At 40.2% G+C, this 27,340-nt stretch overlaps 2 protein-coding genes across 10 annotated transcripts in view; both read right to left on the bottom strand.

Moving 5' to 3' along the window:
- Window positions 1-27,340, bottom strand: part of LOC107223117 (protein muscleblind) — a 282,556-nt gene that overhangs the window by 180,124 nt on the left and 75,092 nt on the right. The gene's annotated exons all lie outside the window — the stretch shown is intronic.
- LOC124294641 lies at window positions 11,599-26,599 on the bottom strand. Of its 7 annotated transcripts, none has more exons than XR_006904566.1 (7): window positions 25,980-26,599; window positions 24,413-24,484; window positions 21,506-21,722; window positions 20,504-21,324; window positions 19,660-19,829; window positions 19,301-19,446; window positions 11,599-11,610 (listed from the first exon to the last, which is right to left on the bottom strand). XR_006904566.1 is itself a non-coding variant. In XM_046740791.1 (7 exons), exons 3-6 carry the CDS (start codon window positions 21,705-21,707, stop codon window positions 19,316-19,318), a joined length of 1,311 nt encoding a protein of 436 aa, XP_046596747.1. In that variant the 5' UTR covers window positions 21,708-21,722; window positions 24,413-24,484; window positions 25,980-26,589; the 3' UTR covers window positions 11,599-11,610; window positions 19,301-19,315. The 7 variants fall into 7 exon arrangements, 5 of the variants coding, with proteins under 5 accessions (XP_046596747.1, XP_046596748.1, XP_046596745.1 ...); XM_046740791.1 differs by having other exon boundaries at window positions 19,660-19,816; window positions 25,980-26,589; XM_046740792.1 differs by lacking the exon at window positions 11,599-11,610 and having other exon boundaries at window positions 19,043-19,446.

Below are 27,340 nucleotides of genomic sequence, written 5' to 3'. Positions count from 1 at the left end.
ACGGTGCTCGGCGACGCGACGCGACGCTACGCAAGGAGACAGCGGCTCGCAGCTCTTATAGAACCGGACTGCAGCCCACACTCCCTCTCATACATGATACGGTTACATACCAGGTTGATTGACCCTGGAACTCGGGAAATTCGATATTGGCATCAAAAACATTTTCTTCTCGACGAGATTCATGTTTCTCTCACTTTTGACGTAATAGCCAAGCTAGTGAAGAATAGAGAAAAATTTTATTTCTTCAAACGAATGACATGGAAAATATTTTTATTTATTTATTTTTTTTTTTTTTTATCAACGAGATTCATGCGTCTCCTGTTTTGGAATAACCAAAGCTTGTAAACGATAGCAAACAATCGCTTTCTCTTTGTACAGGTGACATCATACATTTTCCTTTTTTCCATACAAGATTCATGAGTTTCTCCTACTTTGAATATAATAATCACGCCTGTAGATAATAACTGTACAATTTTTTTTTTACTACTACGTACTCAAGAAATAAAAAATATTTCTTTCGTAGAGTTTCGTATTTGTCATGCTATGGACCAGCAGACAGACTCACAAACACTAGTGAATAGTTTTTTTACTTTCATTCGGATAATAGTTACAGTTTATTACACAATTTGATAAAACTATTGAATAATTCTCAGTACATTTCCGGTAATTTTTCACGCACACACAAATAATCAGAATGTTTTTTTTTTCTATAATCAATATACATTTAGGAACAAAAAATATACCGTCAACACCGCTCCGATTTCCTGTGAATTCACGCTCTTTCGGTTATTTCACACGAATGCGGTATGTCAAGATGTCCACGGATACTTGAGAAATTTGATATATTTCAAAAATTCCGACTGGCATTTGCGTATTTTAATACTACAGGCAGGCTGAGTGGAAAGAGAAGGCATCCTTGCGGAGCCGGGATGAGCGTCGCGGATTTCTGGCAGCGAATTTCCGACCCGGATAATTCCTCCTCCGGATGAATTGCACCGTGAAGCTAATCGTTCCGACGGTCACGTTCGTGCCGGCATGATCGCGTTTCCCTGCTTCGGATTCAAATGCCGGGGAGTCAAATTTTCGAACTGACTAATTTCAGGAGCGTAACTTACCTGCGGCCAGAATTTCGGGACGGTGAGTTCCGCGATTGACTCACCTGTGAACAGACAGAGAAACGTAGGATAACGTCGGTAAACGGTTCTATATAATATTGCATCGAACCGACGAAGCTCGTTCGGCTTTTGATACGACCGAGGCTTCTTTCGAACCAAAAAATATTTTTAAAGCACGGCTGGATCAGCGCCAGAGGTTGCTCAGATTCATCGTTTCGCAGCTACGCGGAGACGGCCATCGGTGGCAACCGCTAGAGCCGTTTATATTTATAAATAAAATGATGCTTCGTCTCTCATTAAATTATTCCAAGCCACGCCACCGTCACCGGCTACTCGATCGGTCCGAGCGACTGTCCCGGGTTTTCCCAAATTTACTATATACGCCGTGCCAAGACTTAAATGCAGGTTGTATTTCCTCCTCGACTGAACATCAGAATTTTGTTGGAAAAAGGTTTACGGTAGGCGACGGAAAGAGAGAGAAGAAAGGTATATATTTTTTTTAAAACCCCTTCACGGGAATTATATCGGTGATGAATTTCAAAAGCGTGCGTGAATTTGTAACGGTGAAAATTTCTGCCGGGGCGAGGATAATAAACGCGGCGTAGGGATAAGAAGGGGTGAGGACGAGGGGGTGCGAAAAAGTGAAAAATTCGAGCCGAGCGAGAGCTGTGCAGTATTTTTCCGGACAATAAAACCGAAACAGGGAATTTTCTGAAGCGTTTTATAATGTGAGAGAGAGAGCAGCACCGGCGTGTATTTCCCGAACGAACGCGAACGGAACACTCGCGTGCAGTCTGTAGAATAGAGAGAGAGAGAATCCTCTCCCCCCTCCCCCCCTTCACCCCCGGACTTGGGAACCTCGCCAAGTGAGCCGCGCGGTGCACGTTTCATGCGATTTTTCGGGATGTGATACAGTAGGACCCCTTTTTTCGGATGGATCGGGTTGTCCGGGCTGAGGGACCGAGGAAAATGCTGAATTAGCAGCCCTTTCACAACCAGGATGCAGAAACTTGAGATATTCCTGGTTTTGCGGGTGAAATTTTTTTCAAATATGATAATCGAGAAAAAAAATCAGTCAATTCAGATAACGAATTAAATGACTAAGAAAACTACAATCAAAACATTCTTGCAATAATTTTCAGTCTGTGGTGGCAAGTGTGTCCGTAAAAAATTTGAAAATTTTATGATTAAAGCTGACGAGAAAGAAACGTTCGGAAGAAATCTTGCACAAAAGTATCGACAACTTTCAAATCGATGAACTTGTTGAGGTTGAATTTGGTTCCGATTCTGATTTCAGGGTTCTAGACAAATAGTCAGAAGTTTTCGAAAGGTTTGAACTTAACCGAAGTCCCCCCTTAATTGACTCATCGAGAAGAAAAGAATCTGTGAATCGTTGCTGAGGTTTAAGGGCTGCTCGGATTATTAGTGAAACTCTGCTCGGAGGGTGGAAAAAGAAGAATCACAACGACTCGAGAGGGGGGCAGTGATACTTGTCGCCCTCGGAAAAGCGGATTTTGGGATAAGTAGAATAGTTTGTTATAGAAAGGGGGTGGAAACTTTGCTCTTTGATCTTCCAACAGGTTGAAGGGGGGAGAAGAGGGGCTGGAGGGGCTCGCGAGATCGCAGCCATTACTTTCTGCCGGACAAAGCCTTGTACTCTGATCTACGACGGAGATCAGAGCTCCGAGACCCGACTGAGACCGGCGAATTCCTTCCTTTATGGAACGTCGGAATCAACGTTCTACCGCCGCTTCGCCTACGCCAACAATAAATACCGAAACACGTCGACCACCCTTCGTACAATCGTCGATTAAATCTGAAAAACGTGAAAGTAGGAGATGAAAATAACTCACGCAGGAAAAGTAAATCCCATCACTTTTTTCATTATTAGCGGTAAAAGTGAATCCACTTCAAGTAAAACAGCCCTTTCCTCCAGAAATTAAGATACTTTTTATGCCAATACTAGAGCACTTTTCATTATTTTACTTTCAATTTACACTCAAAATTAGTGCATACGAACATGTAAGTTTCAAACGAAACCGTCCAATTTATAATCAATTTATGTGAACTGTTTTCGGCATCAAAAAATTGATTTCTCTGCTGTTCTCGTATTTTATTTTACGTCGTCGCAGGGTATGATTTGTGCAATATTAGTTCTTCAACCCGATTGATGTTCGTAGAAAAAAAAAATAAAAAATTCTTCAATTTTGATGCTTTCTGAAAGAATTTTTTATGTAGAGGAAATTAATAAAAGAGTTGTCGAATCATGTCAGAATGAATTTGCACGAGTGTTGACAGTGTTAAATCTTTTAGCAGTGAAAATATCAATGATGTTACTCTACAAGAATATTTGAAAACACGGAACCAGCCAAATTTTGCCTTCACACAAATTGCAATTAAGAGTGTATTCTGTGATTATGTATTATATATATTAAAATCACGTGATAAAAAGAGAGATAATAAACTGAAATGAATAAAAAGTAAAACTTCAGATTATAAATGATGAATGTAATAGAAAATTCAAAAATAAAATATCAGTAACAATACTATATCTTGTAAAGTGAGATGCGTAATTTCTAATGTGTATACATGGCCACAAGTAATTCTGAGATGTCTAATATTTTGGACAAGTCAGTTTCGTTGGTAATGGAGGCTGCAGGCTGATTCTGCATTGCCAACGTAACCGACTTGTCCAAAACATTAGCCATAAAGTAAACAGTTCAATTTTTTTGTTTTTAAAGCAATTATTAGTTTTGACAGTAAAGATTTCCAAAAACCCTATCGATTTATATTCACGGTTCTCAAAAATTGAAGCACAGAAATCAGGGTTCATGTTACAGTAGTAAAACTTCGGTTTAATATTAGTGTCCCTAAGGATTACAAAATTTGAGCATGATCAACTCACTTCATTAGAGACTCTCTGTTTAGAATGATGAATCCGGCGGTTAAAAATAGTGAATTTATACTTTTCCATTATCATGCGAATGAAATATCTGCCATACTTGTTCGAACCGTTGTAAGACTTCGTATTTGCACCCTTAATCTCTTCTTTCTCTTTCTCTGAATAAGGGTGAATTTCTTTCTTTGACGAACATCGAATCACAGAATTCCGAATTAACTGGACCGCGAAAAGTAAAAAGGGAGCAAAATGGTTGACACGGTGCAGTCGCCGGGATGCGGAGGGTTGAGAAAGTACAGCCGTAAGTACGTTGGGAAACGGAAAAAGGGTTGCGAGGAACTGGGTAATGAATTAAATGAACGTGGGTAAGTAACTACCGCCAGTACATACCGATTGACAAATTACCGATACCTTTGGGCTGCAAAACTACTTCGAAGCGGTTCTGGTTTCGGAGGTGCAGTGGGAGATGCGGGTGGCGGTTTTGCGAAGGAACTTTGGCGGAACGAGAGACTCTTTGGGAATTCGAGCGATGGCGAGTTAATGCTAGACTAGGTGCAGAGTGCCATAGACACTTATAGGGTTCTAGATACAAACGGGAATACTGTACTGGATAACCGATGAAAATCTTCATGATCAAAATCAAGAGTAGTATTGGCATTGGACTACATTTCGGGTGGCCGAAGTTACGGGTCCAATTACGCTACAGATAAAAAGTTTGGTTATAGTATTCGATTAGGCGGTCGAAAATAAAAATGAACAGCAAAGGCATATTCGGGGAATTTAGAATATTGAGAATACGCTGCAAAGGCTACGGAGGGATCAGAAAATCTGGAAATCATCAAGTCGAATGATTTGTGAAAAGAAGAAAAACTCCACTCCACGTTTGAATACATCGACTTCGCTGAAATATATTGTGGATCCGAAGCTATTGCTTTTCTTATAATTTTGTTAATGTTTTAGCCATAATGACCACCGTTCAATACGTTCTCGCACTTAAATCTAACCGTAACTTGGATGCTTATTCAAACAGTCGGAACAATTTCGTGATCATCGTGCGTCGCAGTTTTTTTTTTCGTTGTAGAAATTGACTAAACTCCAGTGTCTGTTTGATGGTGCAGGTACGGGTCTTCATTCGTTGGTAACAGGGATGCCGGTAACGTAAGGTGTACGTGAAAAGGTTGTAAATTCGGATAGGAAGCGAGAGAGAAAGAGACCGAGAAATAAAGAGACATGCAGCGAGGAGAAAGAAGGATAGCCGTGACTCGGTGTAAGAAGAAAACTTGTCGACATTATTTTTCTAAATAGTATATTCCATGCAATAAAAAGTTCGGGTAACTACCAAAGTTTAGTCTCGTTTACCGGATTTATTTGGCTCACCCTCAACCCCAGAACTCAAAGTCGGTCGTCGTCACTCCCGCGAATTTTACATTAGCATCGCGTCCCTTCCATCCTCAGACCAGCAACGTTTCCTCCGACTCCATCATGGTCTGCCATAGACACGGAATACCTTTGCCCCACCTCCACGGATGAATAGATACAGAGGACGAATTCACCCTTTTATCTCATCATGTCTAAACTGCTGGTGTACTAGAAACGCTACTATCTTACCTATCCTGGTATGCTGCCCTTGATCATACTCCTCTTTCCTTTCATCCCTTAAATAATGTTACCCTAGAGTGAAACAAGCGAGTATTTCACTAGTTTTTATGATGGTGATTAAACGAAGTAATAGTTACACTGGATCAAGTTGATCGCGAGGTATTCCAATTTCCATCTTCCTTTAGTCAGCTATCGCTGCGTCGTGCATTTTCCCTCGACAGATCTTGTGACCATTAATTATGTCATCATGAAACATCACTGACTTCTCAGGTCCATATTCACGGTAGATAAATTGAATTGACCTCTCAGATAACGAGGCAAAATTTCTACGAATAGTTAACGTTCTTTAGATTTAACCTTCAATCCGATATCAGCAACGAATGAAGACCACGTGTTATGGTATTTTAGCGCGAATAATATTAGTATAACACTGGAGTTGGTTGATTTCAGCGTTTTTGAAAATTAGTCATAATTTGTCAGGAAAATCCGAAGGTCGTAGACTTTTTTGATAGCAATTTACGAAACAGAGAACTCATTACTTCAGAATCATATTACAGTACCATTTTTCAACTAATCGGACCCCAAGAACTTCAGAGAAGGAATTTAACATCGGCAGATCAGCGAATATGAAGATACAAAGGAAATACGAAGATCTTAGTTTTTCATATCGTTTACGTGTAATTATCTCCCATAAAAACCCTAAAAAACTTTGAAGAAAGTACAAAGTTGAGGAAACAGTGTGACTGTGAAATAAAAGTTGTGATTTTGTGAAGTCAATTTTACGTGACATTTATGGAAAAATAATTTCTGATTTAATGTTCACCATCAAGTTTGTAATTCGATGACAGTATTTTTATAATATAAAGCTATGTGCACATGCTCAAGTCATCAGAACCAGTTTTTCCTGTAATAATGCCTTCAAAGATCACACTATAAAAAATTAATAGATTCTATGATCTCACCGTAGTCTTGGACTACGATCTCCGATTCCAGATCCATACAGCATATCTTCTACATCTTCGAAACAATTATTTCCACAAGATGACGTGTTCTAATATTCCGAATGACGTTCTATAATTTTTTCTACTATTGGACGATACGTCCCACTGTTTTGAAATGACATCCTACTATTCTAGAACGATGTCTCACTATTCTGGAACGAAATCACCCTATTCCGTATATCCGTCAGACTAATTCTTCTATTACGGAAGATTGTTTCCTCTCCTTCACAGTCCTTACATACAGGCGAAACAACAGGTCCGTGTTGGAAGGTTGACCAGAAGGTACCGGGTTCATCCTGCGAGCAGGACTCTAGCCTGCAGCGCGAGGCAATTGGCTTGATAGATAGATCCAGATCCTTGCAGTAGCGGTAGCAGCAGTACCGGTAGCAGGGATCTTGATAAGCTGTGCAACAGCGCAGCTAAAGCGAAGCCACGAGGACGATGTGTGAGTTTTACAGGCGTTTGTACCTGATTTGCTGCTCAAATTGCTCTCGGCCTTCCCTCTTTCCCTTTTCTTCGTTGCACTCCGGCGAGGTAACACTGCGAGGGTAATAGAACGCGGAGTACGTAGAGGTAGAATTAGCTCCAGCCCCCGTCCCTTGGTCGGCGGCTACCCTTCCAATCGCGGAATCGAATGCCGTTCGAATCGCGTACTTTAACTGCACCGCTCTCTCTGCTCACTGTACGGTTTTCACAGAGATTTATTCCTTTCCAATTGACGATCCTACGCCGTTACCTGCGATTCCAACCCCCCTTCCTTTCCCGACTCCCGTGGCGTGTCGAGAAAATTAAGTTCAGCAAGGTTCGGTCGAAGTTCGGGGGGGTTAACAAATCTTCTCAAGTAATACGCGTATGGGTGAATATAGGAATTCGCTGTGTTACAGGAAAAAAGTGACTCGCCGAAGAGATCCGATCGCGAATGGAGAATTATCGAGGTACTGAAAAATAAAGAGAGAGGAAAAAAGAACCGAAAACAATCGACCAGCGTTTCATTATGCATCTCTCTCTCACTATTACTCTCTAATTTTCTCTCTACTATTTCGCTCTCTCTCTCTCTCTCTCTCTCTCGCGCTCTCTTTTCAGTTGGGATGCTGAGTCAGCTCCGTTTTCTTGGTTTAACGAGCTACCACAGGATTTATTTAAAAAGTAAATTAACCGGAGGGGATGCCGGGGTGCAGGGCGAAGGGAAGCTTGAAATAATAACTTGATCCTCTCGGCAAGCCTCGCTCGCTCTCCGTTCCGCCTTCTTTTCCTGTACGTAAGGATCTCGAGAGGATTGCTCTATTCTATATCTCTGCATTCGCCGACAAGCCGTCGTCACATTCTCTCGCTAATTCCTCGACTCGCAATAATTGGCAAAGCAGCGCAGAAACCAGGCATATTTTCGTACCGGGAGTGATAAGGAAATATTGCGTATTTAATACGATTCTGAATGTGAAAAACGGAGAAACATTATATTGTATTATCTCAATTGTTGATTCTACGATGTTTTGGTCACATTTTTCTGCTCCTGATGTCCCAAAATTGATTCTAAGCCTCCCGGTTCAGAAAAGCCTAATCCATCCTAATGTTTGCATGGGCCTTATATGTGGTATTCCATGACATCTCGATCAAGATTCTACGATGTCGATGTCTCAGATTGGCTTTATAATTTTTCTCTATAAAAGTACCTGATTAAAAACGCAATCGCAACTTTTTTCATAGTTTTTCGACCCAGCGTATTTGAAGTATGATTTAAAAACTTTAAAGAAAGCCCACTTTCTAAAATCTTAAATAATTCTAAAAAATCACGTAAAATATAACAAAATTTTTTACACTTATTAGAAGATGGAGATTTAATAACTTCCAAAGATGAACAAGAAAAATGAAGAAAAAAAAAATTATTATTATTATTATTATTATTATTAAGAATGAATATTTTGTGTTCATTCTTATGTTAAAAATGCAATCGAATAACAATGATATTATTTTTTTATTTTTCTCATTCATCTTTTGAAGTTATGAAATCTTCATCTTCTAATAGGTGTCAAAAATTTTGTTATATTTCACAAGATTGCTTTCGAATTTTAGAAAGTGGGGGCGATTTTTTTTTTCAAGTTTTTAAATCATACTTCAGGTATACTGGGTCGAAAAATTCTCAAAACAAATTTCGAATGAGTTTTTCGTCATGCAGTTTCGTAGAAAAAATTGTAAAGCAAATATGAGACGTTGACGTAAAATCTTGATCGAGATGTCATGGAATGCCCCATATATACATATTTTTTCAACTGTCGAAATCGGTCTAAACCATTAGCACTGAAGTCACGTGGAACAGTTACCCTTGGTACTTGAGAAAAAAAAATCGCTATCAGTTCTTCGAGCGCGAGAAACTTGTTCGTTTTTCTCGACGTTTCCCTTACCCGCATTAGCCTAGTTTTGATACAAGAAAGAAAACGTGTCATTGTCGCCGAAGAAGAAACGCTATACGTATCGTGTAAACCAACACCTTAGCGGAAGTGGAAGCAGAAGTATCACCAGTGTCATGAGCGGGCAGAGCCACGAGATGAGGAGAAGATATTGAGACCAGTATCAGCAGCAGCAGAACTGGCACCGTTTTATACCAAGAGAAATAAATTCTTAATCCAGTCCCCGTTAAGTTTGACACGTTTTTCATTTACTTCGAGTGTATAAATCTTGAACCAGTCCTTTTCTTCCCCTGCTCTCCTCTCGCTTCTGCCTCCCTTGCGTTAAGCACCAGGCAGAGAATCGTATTTTTTGATTTTAAAACCAACCCCTCTTGCCAGTTTTTCTCACTGACTCGAATTATTCCCCATATATTACCTGCACGGAGATTCCAGCTCTCATTCTTAGTTCTCGAATTATCCGATCGAACTGCCGAAACCCGCTTCTTCAATTTGTAATCAACGATTCCGGTTTTTCGAACAATTCAGAAAGTCCAGATTCTCCTAATGGGAAATCAAATTTTTTGTACGTATCACAGCAGTACCGAATTTCAAGGCTTCAGGAATATCTGCAGCTGATCGATTAACGTGATTGACAGAATTTATACAACAAAATTTTAAATTACACAATGTTGGGCTTTGCAAATCAATACGTTTTAGTATTTTTATTACGACATGGTCACCTATCGAATGTTTGTCAAGCTATTACATTTTGTAAGTCATTCATAAATGCAAAATAAGCATTTAAAAATTTAGGAACAACATAAGTTTCGATATTAATGTTAATTCAAATCTGCTTTGAAATGGTAAACAATTTAAAAGAATATATCCGGGAAAAGCATCGTAACTTACGAATATAACAATATGTTAAACCCTTGACCATCGTGATGAAATTTTATCAAAAAAAAAAAATCACCAATCCACAACTGTACAACATCCCTTCAAAAATTCGACCCTATAGGGCGTTACAAATATCGAAGTGAGTCCGACTACAAGAAAAATATTATGTTTTTTGTTGTTTTTTGCATTAAAAGGAGGGAAATAGTTGCAATGCGAAAACAAAATAATAGAAAGAAAGAGGGCGGAAAGGGGTTGAAGAGGGGGGGCGCACTGCGAAGAAAGTAATTTGACCTTCTCGAGACCGCGCACGCGGGCGAAACGCAGGGGTTGTTCGTTGGGATCCGAAAGCTCGGAGTCAGTGGGGTACTGTGTGGGGATGGGGGGTTGGGGGGTTGGGAATGAGAGAGAAACGGGGGGCGGCGAGGGGCGCGGGGCTAAAATCTGAAGCACACGCGGTAGAGCTTCGAAGCCCCGAGGGTGGCCGAAGTTCCTCTTTCCCTATTTTCCCCTCTTACCCCCCCCCCCCCCCCCCCCCACCCCCTCCACGCGTTCTCGCTCTCTCTCTCTCTCTCTCTCCGCGTCCCGAAACGCCGCCACCCCCTGCGACGCCCGACCGGCACATAAGTTCGTTAGGCCGGCCCCAATTTCCACGTTATCAGAATTTACGGCCGTCTAAAAGGCGACCCGCACTTTTCCGCGGGCGGGTGCACGCATCCCTTCTCCGACTCTCCCCGAAAAAGACCCGAAGCCCACCCCACAAATTGCGAAATCAACGAGAAAAAAAAAAAATAAAAAAAAAAAAAACGAAACAGAAAACATGACAAGAATGAAAAAGGGGATGAAAGTGAGTTGAGAAGGGAGACGAGAAAAATCACGGTCCGTTTTCGGGACGAAAAGTGCACGACGGAGAAGTAAAAAAAGATTGAAATGTATGGAAATAATAAAAAAAATTCAACGAAAAGAAAACAACACGCTAGGGATTTGAGCAGGTTGCGAATAGAAGGAAGAAGTGACAGAATTAGAAGAAATAGGAAAGAAGAAAAAACGAAAAACAAAACTGGAAGAAAGAAGAAGAGAGAAACAGAAAGAGAGGCGGTGACAGGGGGGGGGGTGGGGGGGCGGCGGCAGCAGAGAGAGAGATAGAGAGAGAGGGAAAAAAACACCGTCGGAATTTTAAAAGGTTACCCAAAATATTGCCTCTCCTCATCCCTCGCGCCTTTATTTTAAAGGCCATTTCCACCCTATCCGAGATCCCTCCGCGCCCTATGCCCCCGAAAACGAATTTTCTTGTACCTACAATAGCTAGGGCAGAAGAGGAAGAGGAAGACGGGGGGATATGCGGAATTTGGAATACTCACAGGTGGCGAGGCGGGATGCGGGAGGCTGAAGGGAAATGCCCAGCGCTCTTGTGTACGCAAAGAAAAAAATAAAATAAATAGTCTCTTAAAAATTGATCGAATATTGTCCGACCTGCGTTGTACCATATTATGTAAGACGGAATGATGGAAGGGAGGGATAGAAGATTAAAAAAAAGACGTGTAAACCATAGTAGTTTTACATAATATATTATTACAAAGGGTGAAATCACCCGTTCCTGATTTAGAAACGAATGCCTCCTCGCATGTACGGATGGTTTTACCCTTTGCAACAATATATTATGTGCCCTGTTATGGTTTACACGTTTTTTTTTTCTATTCGTTCTTCTCTTCCGATCTCTTCCGATCTAATAGTCGTCATAGATAAAAGACGCGTAAGAGCTTTCATGTGTTACACAGTGAATAAGGTTGCTGCGCCAACCAATATTATTGTAAAAACAGTTTTGTTTCAGACTTTAAATGATAAGCATGCATTGCAATCAAAGGATTTTTCTCCATCTTTTAATTTCGCTGCCTGTTAATTCGCTTCATTAGCTCACGAACCTGTATATTTTTTCTGTAACGCCTAGATCGTTACAATATGTTTTACAAAATATTTGTGCGAGGATGAAGTTTTTATTCTTCATTCTCAATAGTTTTCACTTCAATTCTGATTCGTATGAAATATTGAGAAAAAAGAAATAGAATGTAGTAATTCTAGAAATTTTGAACGAAATTAAAAGTGTTGCTTGGACTTGGCGCTGAAGTTTTCTGCTCTTTTTCAGAAGAAAAACCACCAGAAAATATTATTTTCGTGACTTGAAACATGATTCGTAAATAAAAACGTTAAGACCATCCAAAAAAATATTACTGAAAACGGAGTCGTCCAAAGATTTTTTGCGAAACTCAGTGTCGTTTGAACTTGAAGCTCGTGTGTTCTGTTCGTCTTTGAAGAAGACAAAAACGTTTTGAAAATATTGTTTTTAAGCCCTATTCTTAGGGAAAAAGCGACAAGTAAGAAAAAAACAAAAAATATCAGAGAGTGCCGGAAACCTTCTACGACGAAAATCTCTACAGAAGCACGGGAAGACCATATGTTCGGCAGTTGACCCGTATTTCGAAAGTTTCAGGTACCCATATAGGAAATGGGGGTAGGGGAGGTAGAACCGAGTAGTTTGAAGTTTAAATTTGAGAGCTTTTTCTCCCACTTTCTCTCTCTCTTCAGGTCTATAAAAAAAAAAGGTCAAAGGTTGAAGGTTAAACCTTTTAGGCAGCCCTTGGCGCATGTGGAGGACGACGGCTCGGTTCTTCCGAGGAAAAGTGAGCGTGTCGATGTTTTAAAACTCGTAGCTATACACAGAGAATCATGCTGCACGCGAGGGTGTTCAAAATTGCGACTAATTGCGGATTTGCAGGGAGAAAAGGATAGAGATAGATAGGTAAATGTTGGTGTGGTAAAGTACCTATCATACCGGTGTTACACTGCCGTCCAGCGCGCAGTCGATGTACCTGCGAAGGGATAGGGGCGGGGGTGGCATTAACGCGGTATCGCATGAAAATATCCGCCCCTGATCCGCGCCCTCAGCCCATCCGCCCCCTAATGGGATGCAAATCGGGTAAATTTTAGGCACCGATTGTGTGAATTGGGAAACTCGTTTCCCGGTATTATTACAGCTAGGCGCCTACTAACTACTCTCATTCTCTCTTTACCGCTATATATTCTCCCATTCCATCCACCCCGGTCACTGCCCGTTCCGCTCGCTTTCTCTCTCTCTCACACTCGCTATTCACCCTGATTATTACTACGTGTGTACGTGTGTCTCGCCGCATTATTATCATCGGCCCCATAATACGGCAATATGCCTCCATACCCTCAGTCTCTCTTCCGGCCCAGTCAGTCGAGTTCCACCCTCCAAGGGCCGCATAATAATATACAAACGCTGTGGTGCAAAATTAATTTCTCACTCCAGTTCTCATTCTTTTCGTTTTTTTTTTCCCCTTGATGAGCAACATACGCCATATTAATATTTCGGTTTTTTATTCAGAAATGTTTTCGTGGTTGGACGCAAAGAATCGGTCGCGTAAACGATACGAAAAATGAAACGGAATTATCGACAGTCTTTAACGACAGTGTGAAAAGTTTTCAACAGAGATCACACCGACTTTTGGAATATTAAAGTCCTTCCGCAAAAGTATACATCAAGTTCCGTAACTCTCGATGAAGAGAGGCATCTCGAAGAACTGCACGAAAAAGTTTTTCCAGATACGTACAAGAATCTTCAAGACGTCTCTTCACCGAGTCCTGCATCGGAATCAGCTAGCATATTGCACAGAGTCTATACTATAATAAAACCAACTGAAAACTGTGTTCACAGCGATGTTTGGACAAGGAGTGAGAATAAAAGCACTTAAAGACCAAACGAGCAACGCGTTTACACTTGGCAATTAGGGTGTGGTCAGCAGTGTATGATGCTGAATATTTTAGGCGACGGATGTTTGAATACCGAAAGAGGACGGAGGAAAGTTGAGTGGTCAGAACTTCGCCCTCCGAAGCATTCATTTTAGATTCAGGTCTATGCGACCACTTTTCTGCATGGCTCATCGTTCTGCACATACTGAGACCAGCACGCGTGGCATCCTCTTTTCGTCGAGCACGCTCACACGACATGCATAAGCTATGGCGGAAAATGGCCGAGGGAGAATAATTATAGGGTTAATATAAATTGCTAGACGTTGGCGTCGGAGTGCGAGGATCCGCGAACGGTGTGCTGCTGCGTGTTATTCGCCTCAGGTTACGTCCTGCTAGACGATCTATGGGAGTCCAACAAACCGCCACTCTCTACCAGCGGACACTGACCAGAAAACCACCCTTGAACGTGGGGCTAAACTCCGCTTATTATTTATTCATTTATAGCCAAAGCTGCTTTGCGGTTAACAAACGCCAGCCAACCCCTGAAGTACGAGGCGTCATGGTTTACGACTCGGTCTGATCTACCTTTACACACACCACTCCATAGTCGCTCTACCCTTTTCCCTTTTCCCTGTGTCGCCATATGACTTATTCCGACCAGTCGTTTAGATCCTGTTTTGTAGTTGTGTATAGAAAATGCAAACGCAAATTGATGACGGTTAATCATAAGGCCAGAAACAAAGATATCGTATAGAATAAAACATCTTAACGAGCTTGAAACTTCGTTATTGACACCTTCATTTGGTGCGATCGATTGTTCACTGAGAAATGGACGGAATAAGATTTGCGATTCCGAGAAGGAAAATTCCGCAAGCACTTCGGCCGACGACGCGAGTTATGAGTAGACCATGATAAAAGCTCGATCTTAGGAGATAGTGATGTCGGAAGGCCGGTAAGTCAGTAAGTTGAGCTAAGGGTATAGGTATATTCCTCGTATCTTCATCCATCGTTTGTCATTCGCCATGAAGAATCGAGAGGAGATCAACTATGTGAGGTGAGGGTGAGGCGAGGATGATGAGGGAAGGAAAAAAAGTAGAAGATAGAGGAGTCGTCGGACATGTCGAAACTGTTGCTTCTCAGTAGAGAGACCGCTACTCTCGACTTTGGCCTCTCCCTCTTCTCCGGCAATCCTTCTCCCAAGGGTGTTGGAGTCAAGAGACATTTACGTCATCCCCGACGGACGCGAAGAGATGAGGGACGACGGGGTGGCCATTTTTCACGAAAGTGGTCGTCGATACAGCGATCACTCTAAATTCCTTACAAAAAAAATTACCAGGGAATCAAAGAAGATCAGTAACTCAATCCCTCTTTCTTATCTCTCAAACAAGATTCACCGTCTAGTGCACCTGATCCAGGATGAAACGAATCGAGAGTTAAAGGTGGGCTGCCGGAGGAAGCGAGCCCAGCAGCCAGGGCTAGAGGAATTTGAATTAATTACAGGGGAAAGTGTGGCCCCCGCTCTCCCTCTCTCATTCTCTCTCTCTCGCTCACTCAGGAAAATCAGAGAGAGAAGTGCGCAGGCAGGTCTAGCCGGGGTTAATGGCGCGGGTCTGGGGTGGCGAGGTTGCCGGAAGACCGGATGTTGTGAAATTGTTCTTCCGCGTTACTGCAGAGAGCTGTGAGAGGAGCAAGTCGGACGCCTCCTCCAGCCAACTTCACACCTCAAGTATCACCCGAAGTCAAGTCTCTGCTTTCAGACCCGCATTCTCTATCGCCCTTTCAGAATTTTCACACTCTGGAAATTCACCACGCGATCCTGAAACTCAAATTTGACTCGTTTTTCCTCTGAAAACGGCAACCTCGTCGATATTCGGACCCGCGCTAACCTATTCCGAGTAATCGCAGACGGGGTTGGACATCGAGTCCCCAGACGTGAAGAGTTCCGACTGCAGAGTACCAGCGGACTCAACACTCTGGCAAAGTTCCCGAATCCGCTACAGAGTGTCTTTAATAATTCTCTTGTGCTCAAACTGCCCTTGCCGATGTTCAAAGAGTTTCGATTACGCTCGATTCTCTGCTACTCTGTCTCGTCCCGCTTTGTAGGTCCACGCCTCCCCGAGGATACAAGAGCTGGAAGGCTCTTTACGGGGTGAAAAACTCTGCACTGAGTAACGCAATACCTTCCTTCCCATTTTCAAGGCACATGTTAAAGTGCGACGCTGTATCAAGTTTCGATCCGTTCGCCATTTACTGTTCTTCGAGTTCCAAGTATCCTGAATCGTACACGGTGGTGTGTTTCTCTGTCCATGGTTTGGGGTCGAAGAAATGAGCCCACTTCCTAGGTCCGTCATTGGTGAGGGAGCAAGCTTAGGAGAGATTGATATTGGGCTTGAGTTACTGATCATTTCCTCACTGTGACCTTCCCTATTCTATTTTCTCCCTTTTCCTTCGCCTTCTTCTTCGTCTTCGGAGGTTATAACAATAAGCCTCGGTGATCCTGGACCCCCGCTCTTTTGTCTTCGAGGAAGACGGACCACGCGTGTCTGGCAGGCAGGCTCCTCGGGTTTTCACGCCGAGGATAATCCGGCTTCATAAATCCCGTCGCCCGATAATAATTTTATCAACGCGACCACTCACTCCGCTCCAGCGTAGCCAAAACCTCATCGCCTAAGCCCCGGCGCAACGGTGACTCGCCTATAAATCAAGTGTATAATACTTGAAACATCTGCCCACCCTTCCGCCTCTCTTCATTCCTCGTCTCTCTCGGGTTCCGTGGTCCTTATCGAAGTAAAAGGGAATTCCAAATTTCGAAGCAAAATCTTTGACGGATGACGTCGGATCATCTGGCTGAACTTTTCACGACGAACCGCGATCCAAGGTGAAAATCAACTCCAGGCTGCAACGTTGAGCAGGTCTCCATCAAACGGAGCTTTCTAAACTGGATACGCGAGAGCTGCCGCGGCTCTTTGGTTCTTCCAATTTTCACATGCCCGTAAAACTCCCGGGAGTTTTAGAGACGCATTGCAGCCACATGCGCCGAATCGGTTCGAGGTGATCCCGGGTCGTCGGGGTCACCGAGGTCATTCGTGCATTTCTTCTTTCTCTTAGCCTTTTTCTGCTCCTCCAGAGGGAGAGAGTGAGACCAAATTTTTGCCACCTGGGTAAGGCAAGGACCAGTCCACCTTACACTCGGTGAAGGGAATCCCATAATCCTTGAAAACCTTCTTGAAGGATGCGTTACACGGTGTCCCGCAGTTCCTGACCGCCGCAATCACCTTTGCCCACTTTGTCATGCGGCCTGCTGCCGCTGTTGCTGCACTTTCTTCATATCCCGGCGCAACTTACACGACGTTCATATCCCGCATCGCCCATCTGGATAACTCCTTGTCTGCGAACCAACCTAGATTGCGACAAGACTTACGGCACGATGTGTACGGAGTGGAAAAAGTCTCCTTTACACCCTTTTTATTGATGGCAAAACATGACTTTTGTCTACAATGTGACCAAACTCTGACCAGAAATTCAGAGTTAGGCGTTACCGTGGCAGCCATGATTGATTTCAAACGAATTTTCAATTTTTGTAAGGTTTACCACGGTGAATTTGGACTCTGGATGATTTCATCGACATGCAGCAGAAGTAAATTAAGGAAGTCTAGAAACTCCAGTTTATTTCTGATTAGGCCCTGACTGAGATTGACAGATCGTCATTATCACAAAAAACATTAAATCACAACTAACATTAACTAATTAAACATTACTAATTAAACATAACTAATTAAACATTAAATCACAACTAACAATCCTCAACTTTAATGACAAGTTTTTCTGACCACTTCTGACATCATAATCCAATCAGCATCGGATTCGGATTTAGCGTAGTGGAAGGGAAATATTACAATAAAAATCAAGACTGATCCCGATCAAATTCTAAAAAGAACCTGCCAAATTTTACGACACCCTAATACTCAGGAAAAATTATATGATATGGGGGGAGATATGGGGGGAGCAGTTGTCAAAGGACACATTCGGATTCAGCGTCGAAAAATAGTTGGGAATATCATGGTCTCTCTTGCAAATCTGAAATTATTTTTGATAAGCTCCGTTACCTAAAATATGGAAATTCAACAACTTTGCTCACCCATATCTCCAGAAGTCTTCGGATGGTCAGGGTAATATTTTTTTCCGAGCACTAGGCTATCACAAGGTATCATTTGGCCATTTTTCGAAAAAATTCACCTCCAAAACCAAAACGCATCTGAACGAGCGAAGTATTACCTAATCAGGTCCTGGCCCTAATCTGGTGCTGATGGGTAAAAATTCGCATGGAAGCTAGGTCTAATCTTAATCAAATTCTGATCTCCGATATAAAGTTTTTCTGATAAAAGCCGCACCCAAACGAACCATTCAACGGTTGATCAGGATTTGACCTGGTGCCGATAGAGAAGAGTTGGCATGGCAGGCAGTCCTGATCCCGCCCATGTCCAAGACTGTGACATCGGGTATTCCGGATTGAATATCGAGCGGAAAAAGACCGACGAGAGATGATCGCAAGTAAATTGAGGAATTGTTTCTGTCATTGTTTGAAACGGTTTCCGTACAGGGTATAATAGAGGGAGAGAGGATGAGTAGAATCGATTGCCCGATGAAATCAGGGCCGCGTCTGAGTGGCGAGGAGGGGCGAAGGCAGGAAAAGAGACCGGGTAACGGTGGGTGGTAGAGAAAGAGAGAAACAAGTAGGCGAAAGACCAAAAGCGATAAACCACAATAAGCCGCGTTATATCCCAATAAACAATGCCAGTATATAAAGCGTATGAAATTCGTCAAAAAAGAACGTTTTATTCTGTAGAATAAACGTGCAGCACCTACGTATTTTATTGCGAAGAATGTCCGCCGTGATTTCGGTTTATTAAACGTTTTTGGTGGACGTCTTACGATAGTTGTTCATATGCAAATTTTATACGTTTGAAACCAAACATTTATAAATCGTATCTCAATTTGTTGATAAAACGTATCGAAAATCCGTTATTTTAATATTTATGGTAATCGTCTAATATTTGGATATTGATGACTACTAAGAGACGTTTCGCAAGTACGTTTTAAAACTCAAATTATGAAGGAAATTTTTTCTATTAAAATGTGTTGACAATGTCCGTTTAACTAACGTGACAAAATGTTTTCTGTTAATGACGCTTTAATCTTTCATTATTTATGTCTAAACGAATATTATACAGTGTTAAAAAACGTTTTTAATTGGACCTCTAGACTTGAATACATAACGTATCTTGGATGTGTAATTGAAAGCGTATATAGTACACTGCTATAGAGGAAGATCATTTCACGTTAGCTAGAAACAAGTCTGGGTTGAGTTAGAAAGCGTACGAATTTAGTTTATATATGTGAATCGATTTTATTATATCTTTGTTAGAACGTTACACAAATATCTTATATCTATAAATACTCATTTATCAAAAAAAAAGGTACATCTTGTAGCTCATAGACACAGCTCAACCTACACTATACTTTCGTCTTCACGGTAGTTACAACTAACAGAAAACGCTAAGAATATTACACTTATATCAGAAATATTTATATGCCTGTATGATTTGTACTTTTATATGACTGTTTTTAAAATTAGTTTACGTTTACCACAGTTTCTTAGCCCTTCTTTCGTACATAGGTATGCCGTGATCGAGCTAGTTTTAACCAGTCTTTCACGGCACACGAAACACTGGTTTCGGTTGCATCACCAATTTCCTTCTTGCCAAGAAAGGTTTGTTTCACAGCCTCTGAGAAAAAATACATCAAAAGGAAGGTACAATATCACGATATTGATAACTGATAAGGAATAATTTCAATGTAAATTGTGATGAATCTCGAATATATTGGGAAAAAAGTTAACAGTTTGCATAATTTGAATAATAATGTGTGAATAATATTGTTTTCACACGATAAATCCAAGTAATAACTGTTTCTCGAAAATTTCATGAATTATTCATTACCGTAAACAGTTTCCATTGTCAATGTCTTTTGAAATGAGACTTTGTCCCTCCCTGCCCAATTGAATTGCATCGCTAATTCGTTTGTGAGTAGTGACCTCATTATAGCCAACACACATTGGCGACCGCTTGTCCCTCCAATAGAAGCCAGTTTCCCGGTCTGCAACAAAATACTAAAATGAATGAATGTCGAATTGAATTCAAAATATTCTTACTGTTATCAACATCGATAACAATTTTGACTAGTTGGAGATTGTCGATTCCTAATATTTTTTCAGCATTTTTTAACGTTAACCCTCTCGATCAGACCGAGACCGATTTCATGTTGAATGAAAATCTCTCACCATATTGATATTTCGATGGGTGAAAGCAGTTTACCTCAGGGTTTAGGAGTATCTATAAGGCCATCTGACCTTGCTTAATGGAACTATGCAGTTAGAACCCTGACCTTGCGACCGATACAGTTTTATGAAGCCTCAAAGTGCGTGTTGCGTAGAAGCAACATACGGTCCGAGAGGGTTAAAACGTTACGAACCGCAATTCTGTATGCCTGTAGTAATTTTCATTATTCCTTTGCAGTCAACACATACCGAGCGTATTCTTCAATGAGAGACAACCCCCTCCCTAGTGCTAAGCCAACTCAGGCACATGACGCGTACGTGAAGTTCGGTCGAGTGGAGACTAACATGGCCACTGGCATTCTATCCCCTCCCGGCCGAGCCTCATGTGCCTGTGTTGGTTTGCGCTAGGGAGGGGGTTGGCCCTCATTGAAGAATACGCTCGGTATTAGTACCTATCCGTATGTCATGACATACATATTTTGAATATGATTGCAAGGTCTACTCACTAAATAAGTTCGATGCTCTTCGGATTTCAGGATATTTTCGAGGTTGGAGAAGTCTTCCATGGAGTTAAGAGGAAGTTTTGGGAATTCGGCTGGTTTCTTTGTTACGTCGATGCTGACTTCCTTCTGTTTTGAGAAGATTTTACGTAGTAGCAGATGGTTTTGTTCAGTGTAGGATTTAATGTGTTCTAAATACTGCAGAGTTTTTTCTTCAAAGGTATTCTGTTCGCGTGATGTGGTCGGGGTTGAAGGTTCAAGTTGTGAAAAGGATCTTGATAAGTCATATTGCGTGGTAGACCTGATGATCCTACTAGAAATGTTTCTATTTGATGTTTCATATCCAGACAACTGATTCGGTGACTCATGGGAATTATCATTATACTGGTGCTGTACGATCTTGTGGGCCAAGTTTTTCTTTGGTGTCTGATTTTTGGTAGATCCTTTGGCTGAGTTAATGTAGCGAGTATTCTTATTACGGTTAGAAGTCGATTCATCGACTTCGGACGGTGGCAAATTCTCGTCAGCTGAAGAGGTGTAACCTAAACTACTTGAACTTTCACGAGAACGCTTCGTTTTTTTTTTTTTGTTACTAACGTGTCGATTTTTAGCCTTCTTCTTGTCGGTTTTGTGTTTACGTTTTTTCTTTTGCGGCTCAGGTTCGACATCATCACTGTTCGTAGCTTCATTCTCGTCCACGTCATTGGTAATATCTTGCTGAGGTATTACAGTGGATTTTTTAGCGATGTTGCGAATTATTCCGGATTCATCGGACGTGCCCAGCTCCAGTAGGCGCGCCATCGTTGCTTCGGTGTCGTGGTAGTCATCTGTTAGTTAATCAAGGAATATCAATCAATACCGAATGCTCATTGATTAGCAAAATTAATCACAAATGTACAATATGATCAAAATATATCGTCGTAACTCTTATCCAAGTGAAAATTAATATGATTGAAACATTCAATCCGTATACAATTGTAAAAAAAAGTTCTACGTTCCAATAATCACCTCCGGTATGCAGTACTTTGTGAATGGCAAACTTTGGCCATGTTTTTTCATAGGCAGCCTTTGATTTTACAAGTTTTGTAAAATGATCTTCAGTTTTTGTCCGTGGCCAGTAACATTGGGTGTTGTTTTCGACCAGCCAAAGAACTGGTACCAATGCGCATTCTCTATCTTCGCCAACCAAGAATTCAATCACCGCATACATAGTTCTGCAGCACGACTGAGTAAAAACATCGTTAAATGTATCATATTCTCTAGTCTGGTGTATAAATTTATATTTGATCAAAATTCAAGCACTTTTATTCCACTCTGAGCAAAAAGTGCCAGTTTAAAAGTTTTTAATTAGGACATCAACATAGGAATATGCAAGGTAGTATATAAGTTAAAAGATGAATCGATCATGAAACATTATGAAGATTTTGGGAACGCATGTCTAACCAATACTTGAACGTCAATGTGACGTACAAAACTATAATAAATCAGCTCAAAAGTGATGTTATGAACATATGGTAGAGTTGGGTATATTGGACTACTAGGTAAATTAGACTCGGCATATACGGTATATGGTAATAGGTATACGATAATGTTATTTTTTGCTAAACATCTCAATTGAAGCAAACTTTTAATATAAAAGAGATAATGAACCTACGATTCTCGGGAATGTGTGCGAGGTAGACATAGACATACTATACATGTCTTGAACGAATCCCTCTTCCTCGTACACATTGCCGAGAATCGTAGGTTCATCATCTGTTTTTTGTCGAGAGCTCGTTTCGTTGAGATGTTTAACAAAAAATAAAAATTTTATTTCATTTCGTGTAGTATCGGAGTTACTGCGAAACCATCTTTAAATGGAAGACAGACGAATTTATGTAATATATCATCGACGCGATAAGATTTCGCTACGTTGAAACTTCTTACGAAAAAAATCCCTAGTTTGGAAGATTTAATAGGTTTCTGATAAAGGTCTCGCTTGTACTTGAACGGAGTACCTATAATTCTATATTCTCCGGCAATGAAAAGGATTGATTTGATCACTAATATTTCTGTCCCACAAGCTACTACATTATCCGGCCTTTTTATTGATATTTTGAATTTTTTCGTTTCCAGAGCCTGACATTCACGAGAATTTCCAATAAATTTGGGTTTAGGAATAAATTTTTCCTGACAATTAGTTTTACGAATAGAACTTAGTTCTTCAAGTCGATTACTCAGCTGCTGCAGCGGCAAGCGTTTCGATCGAATAAGTCGTTTCAAATGGCCCAAATGATTTTCATACACAAAGCAACTGTATTCTTCTAATGGGCCAAATCGTTCTACGTCGTCTATGACATGCAGCAGCGAATGTACATTATATACGACAAAGTTTTGTCCGTATATCTTAGCACCTTGAGTAACGAATTTTTCGATCATATCTTGCGCGATGTTTCGAAAACGCGAGAACAAGGCTGTATTCGATAGAATATACACGGCGGCAGACAATAATAAAAAATGTTTGTACTTTTTTCGATCTAGCACATCCCGCATTACAACAGGGCCGGAATATAACAAGAAAAATCTAAATTCTGTCGCTTTCCATCGATGCAAATCCAAAAATCCACGGGGCTTTCGAGGAAACTCTGCCGGAACATATCGCGCCAATAGTTTCATTATACGTTCAATTTCTAACAAAATATCCTTAGACAATTTGCAATCACGTGAACCCTCGACCCAGTATTTAAGGAGCAACCTCTTCAAAATTCCCAGGTAGATTAAATGCATGGGATCTAAAGGAAATTGGGAGACTAGTCCCACGTAAAGATCTAAAAGAGGCGAACGTCCTTTAACGTGACGATCGTTTTCACTAGGTGCAACAAAATCACTATCTTTTCGCTTCTGGAATTCGGTGTCACATGGATAACACAGTTTACGGTTGAGATGAACTGCGCGAATCTTACACCTCTCGCAAGCATCCTTACCCGAATGTCCTAAACACATTTTCAACATAGATCTCGCGGGCGCGTCACACGCGAATAAACCAACTCTGACAAAGTATTTGGTGCCATTAAACTCAAAACCATTGGTGCTTAAACGTGACGTTTCTTTAATTAAATCTCGTAAATATGAAGATAGTGGCATCGGTTTACCCGTACCATAATAAACACCAATTACAAATGGGCTATCATCGATCATTGAAATACTGCGTCCCAAAATTGGCCAAAATGATGTTCCGCTACTTTTATAAACGGGAATCCCATCAATATTAAAATCAACTCGCAACGTATGTTCAGGTGACAGTCCTTTTTTGAGACCTGACTCGAGTTTTTGTCTCAAGCATTTCTCCAAACCGAAATAACACATTTCTCCGTTGTCTAAATTTAACGTTTCAATACGTCGTGACGTGTGAAGTAGAGTCCTAGCACTTAAGGGTAAGATAGGATGTGCTGGTTTCAATAATGCTAGCAATTGATCGATCGCGTTATGTGTGATGTTATTTGAAGATGCCCAGTCGCGCAAATTTTCAACAAAGTTCGTTTCATCATCTAAATGCACTTCATCGCTGACGGAACTTGAATTATCTTCAGAACTGTACAACGTAGCTTTGATGCTATCTATGTCACTTTCGATGTCTTTGAAATCTTTATTATCGCGGTTCGAATTAGAGTTTTCTTCATTCTGTTCATTACTTTGATGGATATGATCAACATCATAATCGCTATCTATAGAGTGCACATATTCTCCGATACAAGACACATGTTCATGACTAGCATCTTTTAATTGTGATTTCGTAAGGTGCTCGAGTGCACAATTATTGCCTGCAATACTCAGTAATACTTTACGAGTATTTATAGCTGTTTTGCGACGCAAATGTCGTTTACTCAGAACTTTTAAATCATGAGGCATGTTATAAAACTAAATAATAATACACACCAGACAAGAAATGATGTACGCTTTAACGTGCTTGCCTTATTTGTCGTAAATATCCGCACACCACTCTGAAAACTAAAAGTTAAATGAACCTAATGAACGTAGTACGTGAGTCAATACAGAAGATTCATAGCAATAAAGCTTTTACACGAGTTAGCGCAACAATTTATATAAAATTTTATTGAAAATTAAGTAATTTGATCAAAAATGCTGTTTCGTGTATATTTTCTTGGATTTGGGCTAAATAAATATTAAAAAGGCATTTGTAGCCGAACAATTTTGTAAACACGAATAAAAAACGTGGTCAGCTACCCATCGAACGTATATAATACGCAGGTAATGAGTAGTTTCATTCTATTGGATTTGACTCTGACATTTACCGATAAACGCATAGTATACTCATGATTTACGTTCAGTAGTAGGAATCGTGATATATTTCAGGACTAGATAGTACTGTTACTAATATTATTATTCTATAGTACTTATAGTTCTATGTATCGCTATTTATTGTTACTACAAATTAAACAAGATCGTAGTTTAACGTTGAACCAATTCTGGGCCGATGTCCTGCTTATATTCTAATACTTTTCGAATAGTATATCATGACGCCTACTACTGAACGTAAATCATGAGTATACTATACGTTTATCGGTAAAGATCAAAGTCAAATCCAATGGAATAAAATTACTTGTTACGAATTTCCTGCGTATTATATACGTTTGATGGGTAGATGACCACTATTTTTACCAGTGTTTACAAAATTATTCAGGTGCAAATCCCTTTTTAATATTTATTCAGCCCAAATCCAAGAAAATATACACAAAACAGAATTTTGGATCAAAATACATAATTTTTAATAAACCTCTATATAAGTTGTTGCACTAACTGGTGAAAAAGCTTTATTGCTACGGATCTTCTCTATTGTCTCTATTGTCTAACATGACCGTCTTCTTCTGATGGATAATAATTGTTATTTTCAATTGAAGGGAAAAGAAAATAAAAAATATTGTCAAAATAATATTTCTGTGATTTCGATGGCACAGAAATATTTACGTGGCTGTATTACTATACTTTGTTACTTTGGAAGATGCTACGAGTTCATATGTATGTTATAGATATGTTGAAACGGTATCTAAAAAAATAATAAACACGAAACCGATTTCAAACAATACAGAGCAAAAGTTACTAATAACCGCATGATCACATGGGATGATTATTAACATGAAGTTTTCCTCAAATTCGACAAGAACTAATATAATTAACCTATAATATACGTATCATAGTAAACTTAACACATATAAATAACGTTTAAAAACAGTTCAAAAATATTCATGAACGTTATATAATAAACAATAAACTATTCCATATTTTTATGGTACATCGTTTGGTTTAGAGAAAAAGACGCAGAACATTACACATAGTTTCTTTTGAAGAAAGAAAAGAAAGGAAAGAAAAAAATACAGAAGAGACAGAATTTGAGTTGCAAAACACATTATTTTTTCAACCAAGAATGCTCGATGTATTAAGACAAAATACCACCATATTTGGAAAAATATGTAGTTGTACTTACCAGCGTTATTTAATGACGAATTTGCTTCTTCCGTCTAGGCCGCAGATTAACAATAGCTTCTCACCTTTTTTGCTACACGATCACCGATCGATCCGAGCACCTCCGCATTCGGTTGACGAATAACGCCATAACCAGCGCCTGAGGCCAGTTGCAAGGGTGGGGATGAATATAGGCTCCCAGACAAAGACAAAGATAGAGGAGACGCAAGAGCGACAGAGAGATCGTGCCCAAAAGGGAATCAACTTTGCCATATATGCCCGTGTTATTCCGAGCTGTCCTTGTCTTACCACTCGCTATACTTACACTTACTGTATGAATGCGCGGTCCATGGGATAAGTTCTGTCTCTACATATAATTATTGCGCTCTTACTCTAGCTTGCAGCGTTACCGACGCTGACGCACCAGAGCAGGAGAATAATATATCAGTAGTGACACAATGTATAACGCACAGAACTCCGATAAAATAGCGCGAAAAATAAACGTACAAACGACGTTAAAAATGCGACAGGATATGATGAACGCTTGTTTTAGCAAGTACTCATACAAGATATTGAAGTCTTGACGTAATTCGTGCCAAATAATGAGATTTAATATATTATAATATGATAACCAATATTGTGAAATAATTATAAAAATGTACAATAAATTATTATTCTTGGTACGAAATTATTCACGTTTCGGACACTTCTTTATTCTCTTCCTTTTATTGGTTATATCTATGTTCCATGCACCGGTAAATGAATACAAGATCAGTGTTCAGCTTTAGTTACCACATAATATTGGCATCAAAATAACGGGTAATTAAAGTCCATTTTTCGGAAACTAATTATAAGATAATCAACTGATTTGGCCACCGCTTGGCATCAGGCGGTTCCGCATACATGAATACTAAAAGTGCGTTCATAATCTGAATATTGTACTCAACGTTGAATTTTCCTCAATCGTGTTGAAGTAAAACAAGTATGAACCCATTTGATCAAATATACATATTATACAATTCAATGTATCTTGAAAATAGTCCGATATTGAATAAATTTCATAAACGGTTATTGAACGTAGATCACAAGTAGCAGTAAAACGTGAACAATAATCGTTGAAAAAATACGTTCATCAAACGATGAATATATTTCTGTGCAATAGTGGAAAACCGCAATAATTAAGCGCTTAATTGGGGTTGCTGGTAGTTGTATGATGAATGTACAATATATATATATATATATATATATATATATATATATATTAGGGTGTGTCGAAAATGAACTTTTTTTTTTCTTCGCTCCTACCACTCAAAACTTTAGGTTTTGACATTAAAGAGGTCCTCGTTCAAGGAGGGCGCTGTAGCTTGAAGTTTAGAAGTCGCT

The sequence above is a fragment of the Neodiprion lecontei genome, chromosome 5 (assembly GCF_021901455.1).
Source record: "Neodiprion lecontei isolate iyNeoLeco1 chromosome 5, iyNeoLeco1.1, whole genome shotgun sequence".
NCBI lineage: Eukaryota > Metazoa > Arthropoda > Insecta > Hymenoptera > Diprionidae > Neodiprion > Neodiprion lecontei.
This window is presented reverse-complemented; position numbering and strand designations above follow the sequence as displayed.

Excerpts from the sequence above, each read along its gene's own strand:
- LOC124294641 (XM_046740791.1), bottom strand. The coding sequence starts at position 21,707 with ATGTATGCGGTGATTGAATTCTTGGTTGGCGAAGATAGAGAATGCGCA. Across the intron at positions 19,817-20,503 it reads AAGAGCATCGAACTTATTTA|ACCGGGAAACTGGCTTCTAT; the intron begins GTGAGTAGACCT and ends ATTTTGTTGCAG. Across the intron at positions 19,447-19,659 it reads GACAATGGAAACTGTTTACG|AGGCTGTGAAACAAACCTTT; the intron begins GTAATGAATAAT and ends ATTTTTTCTCAG.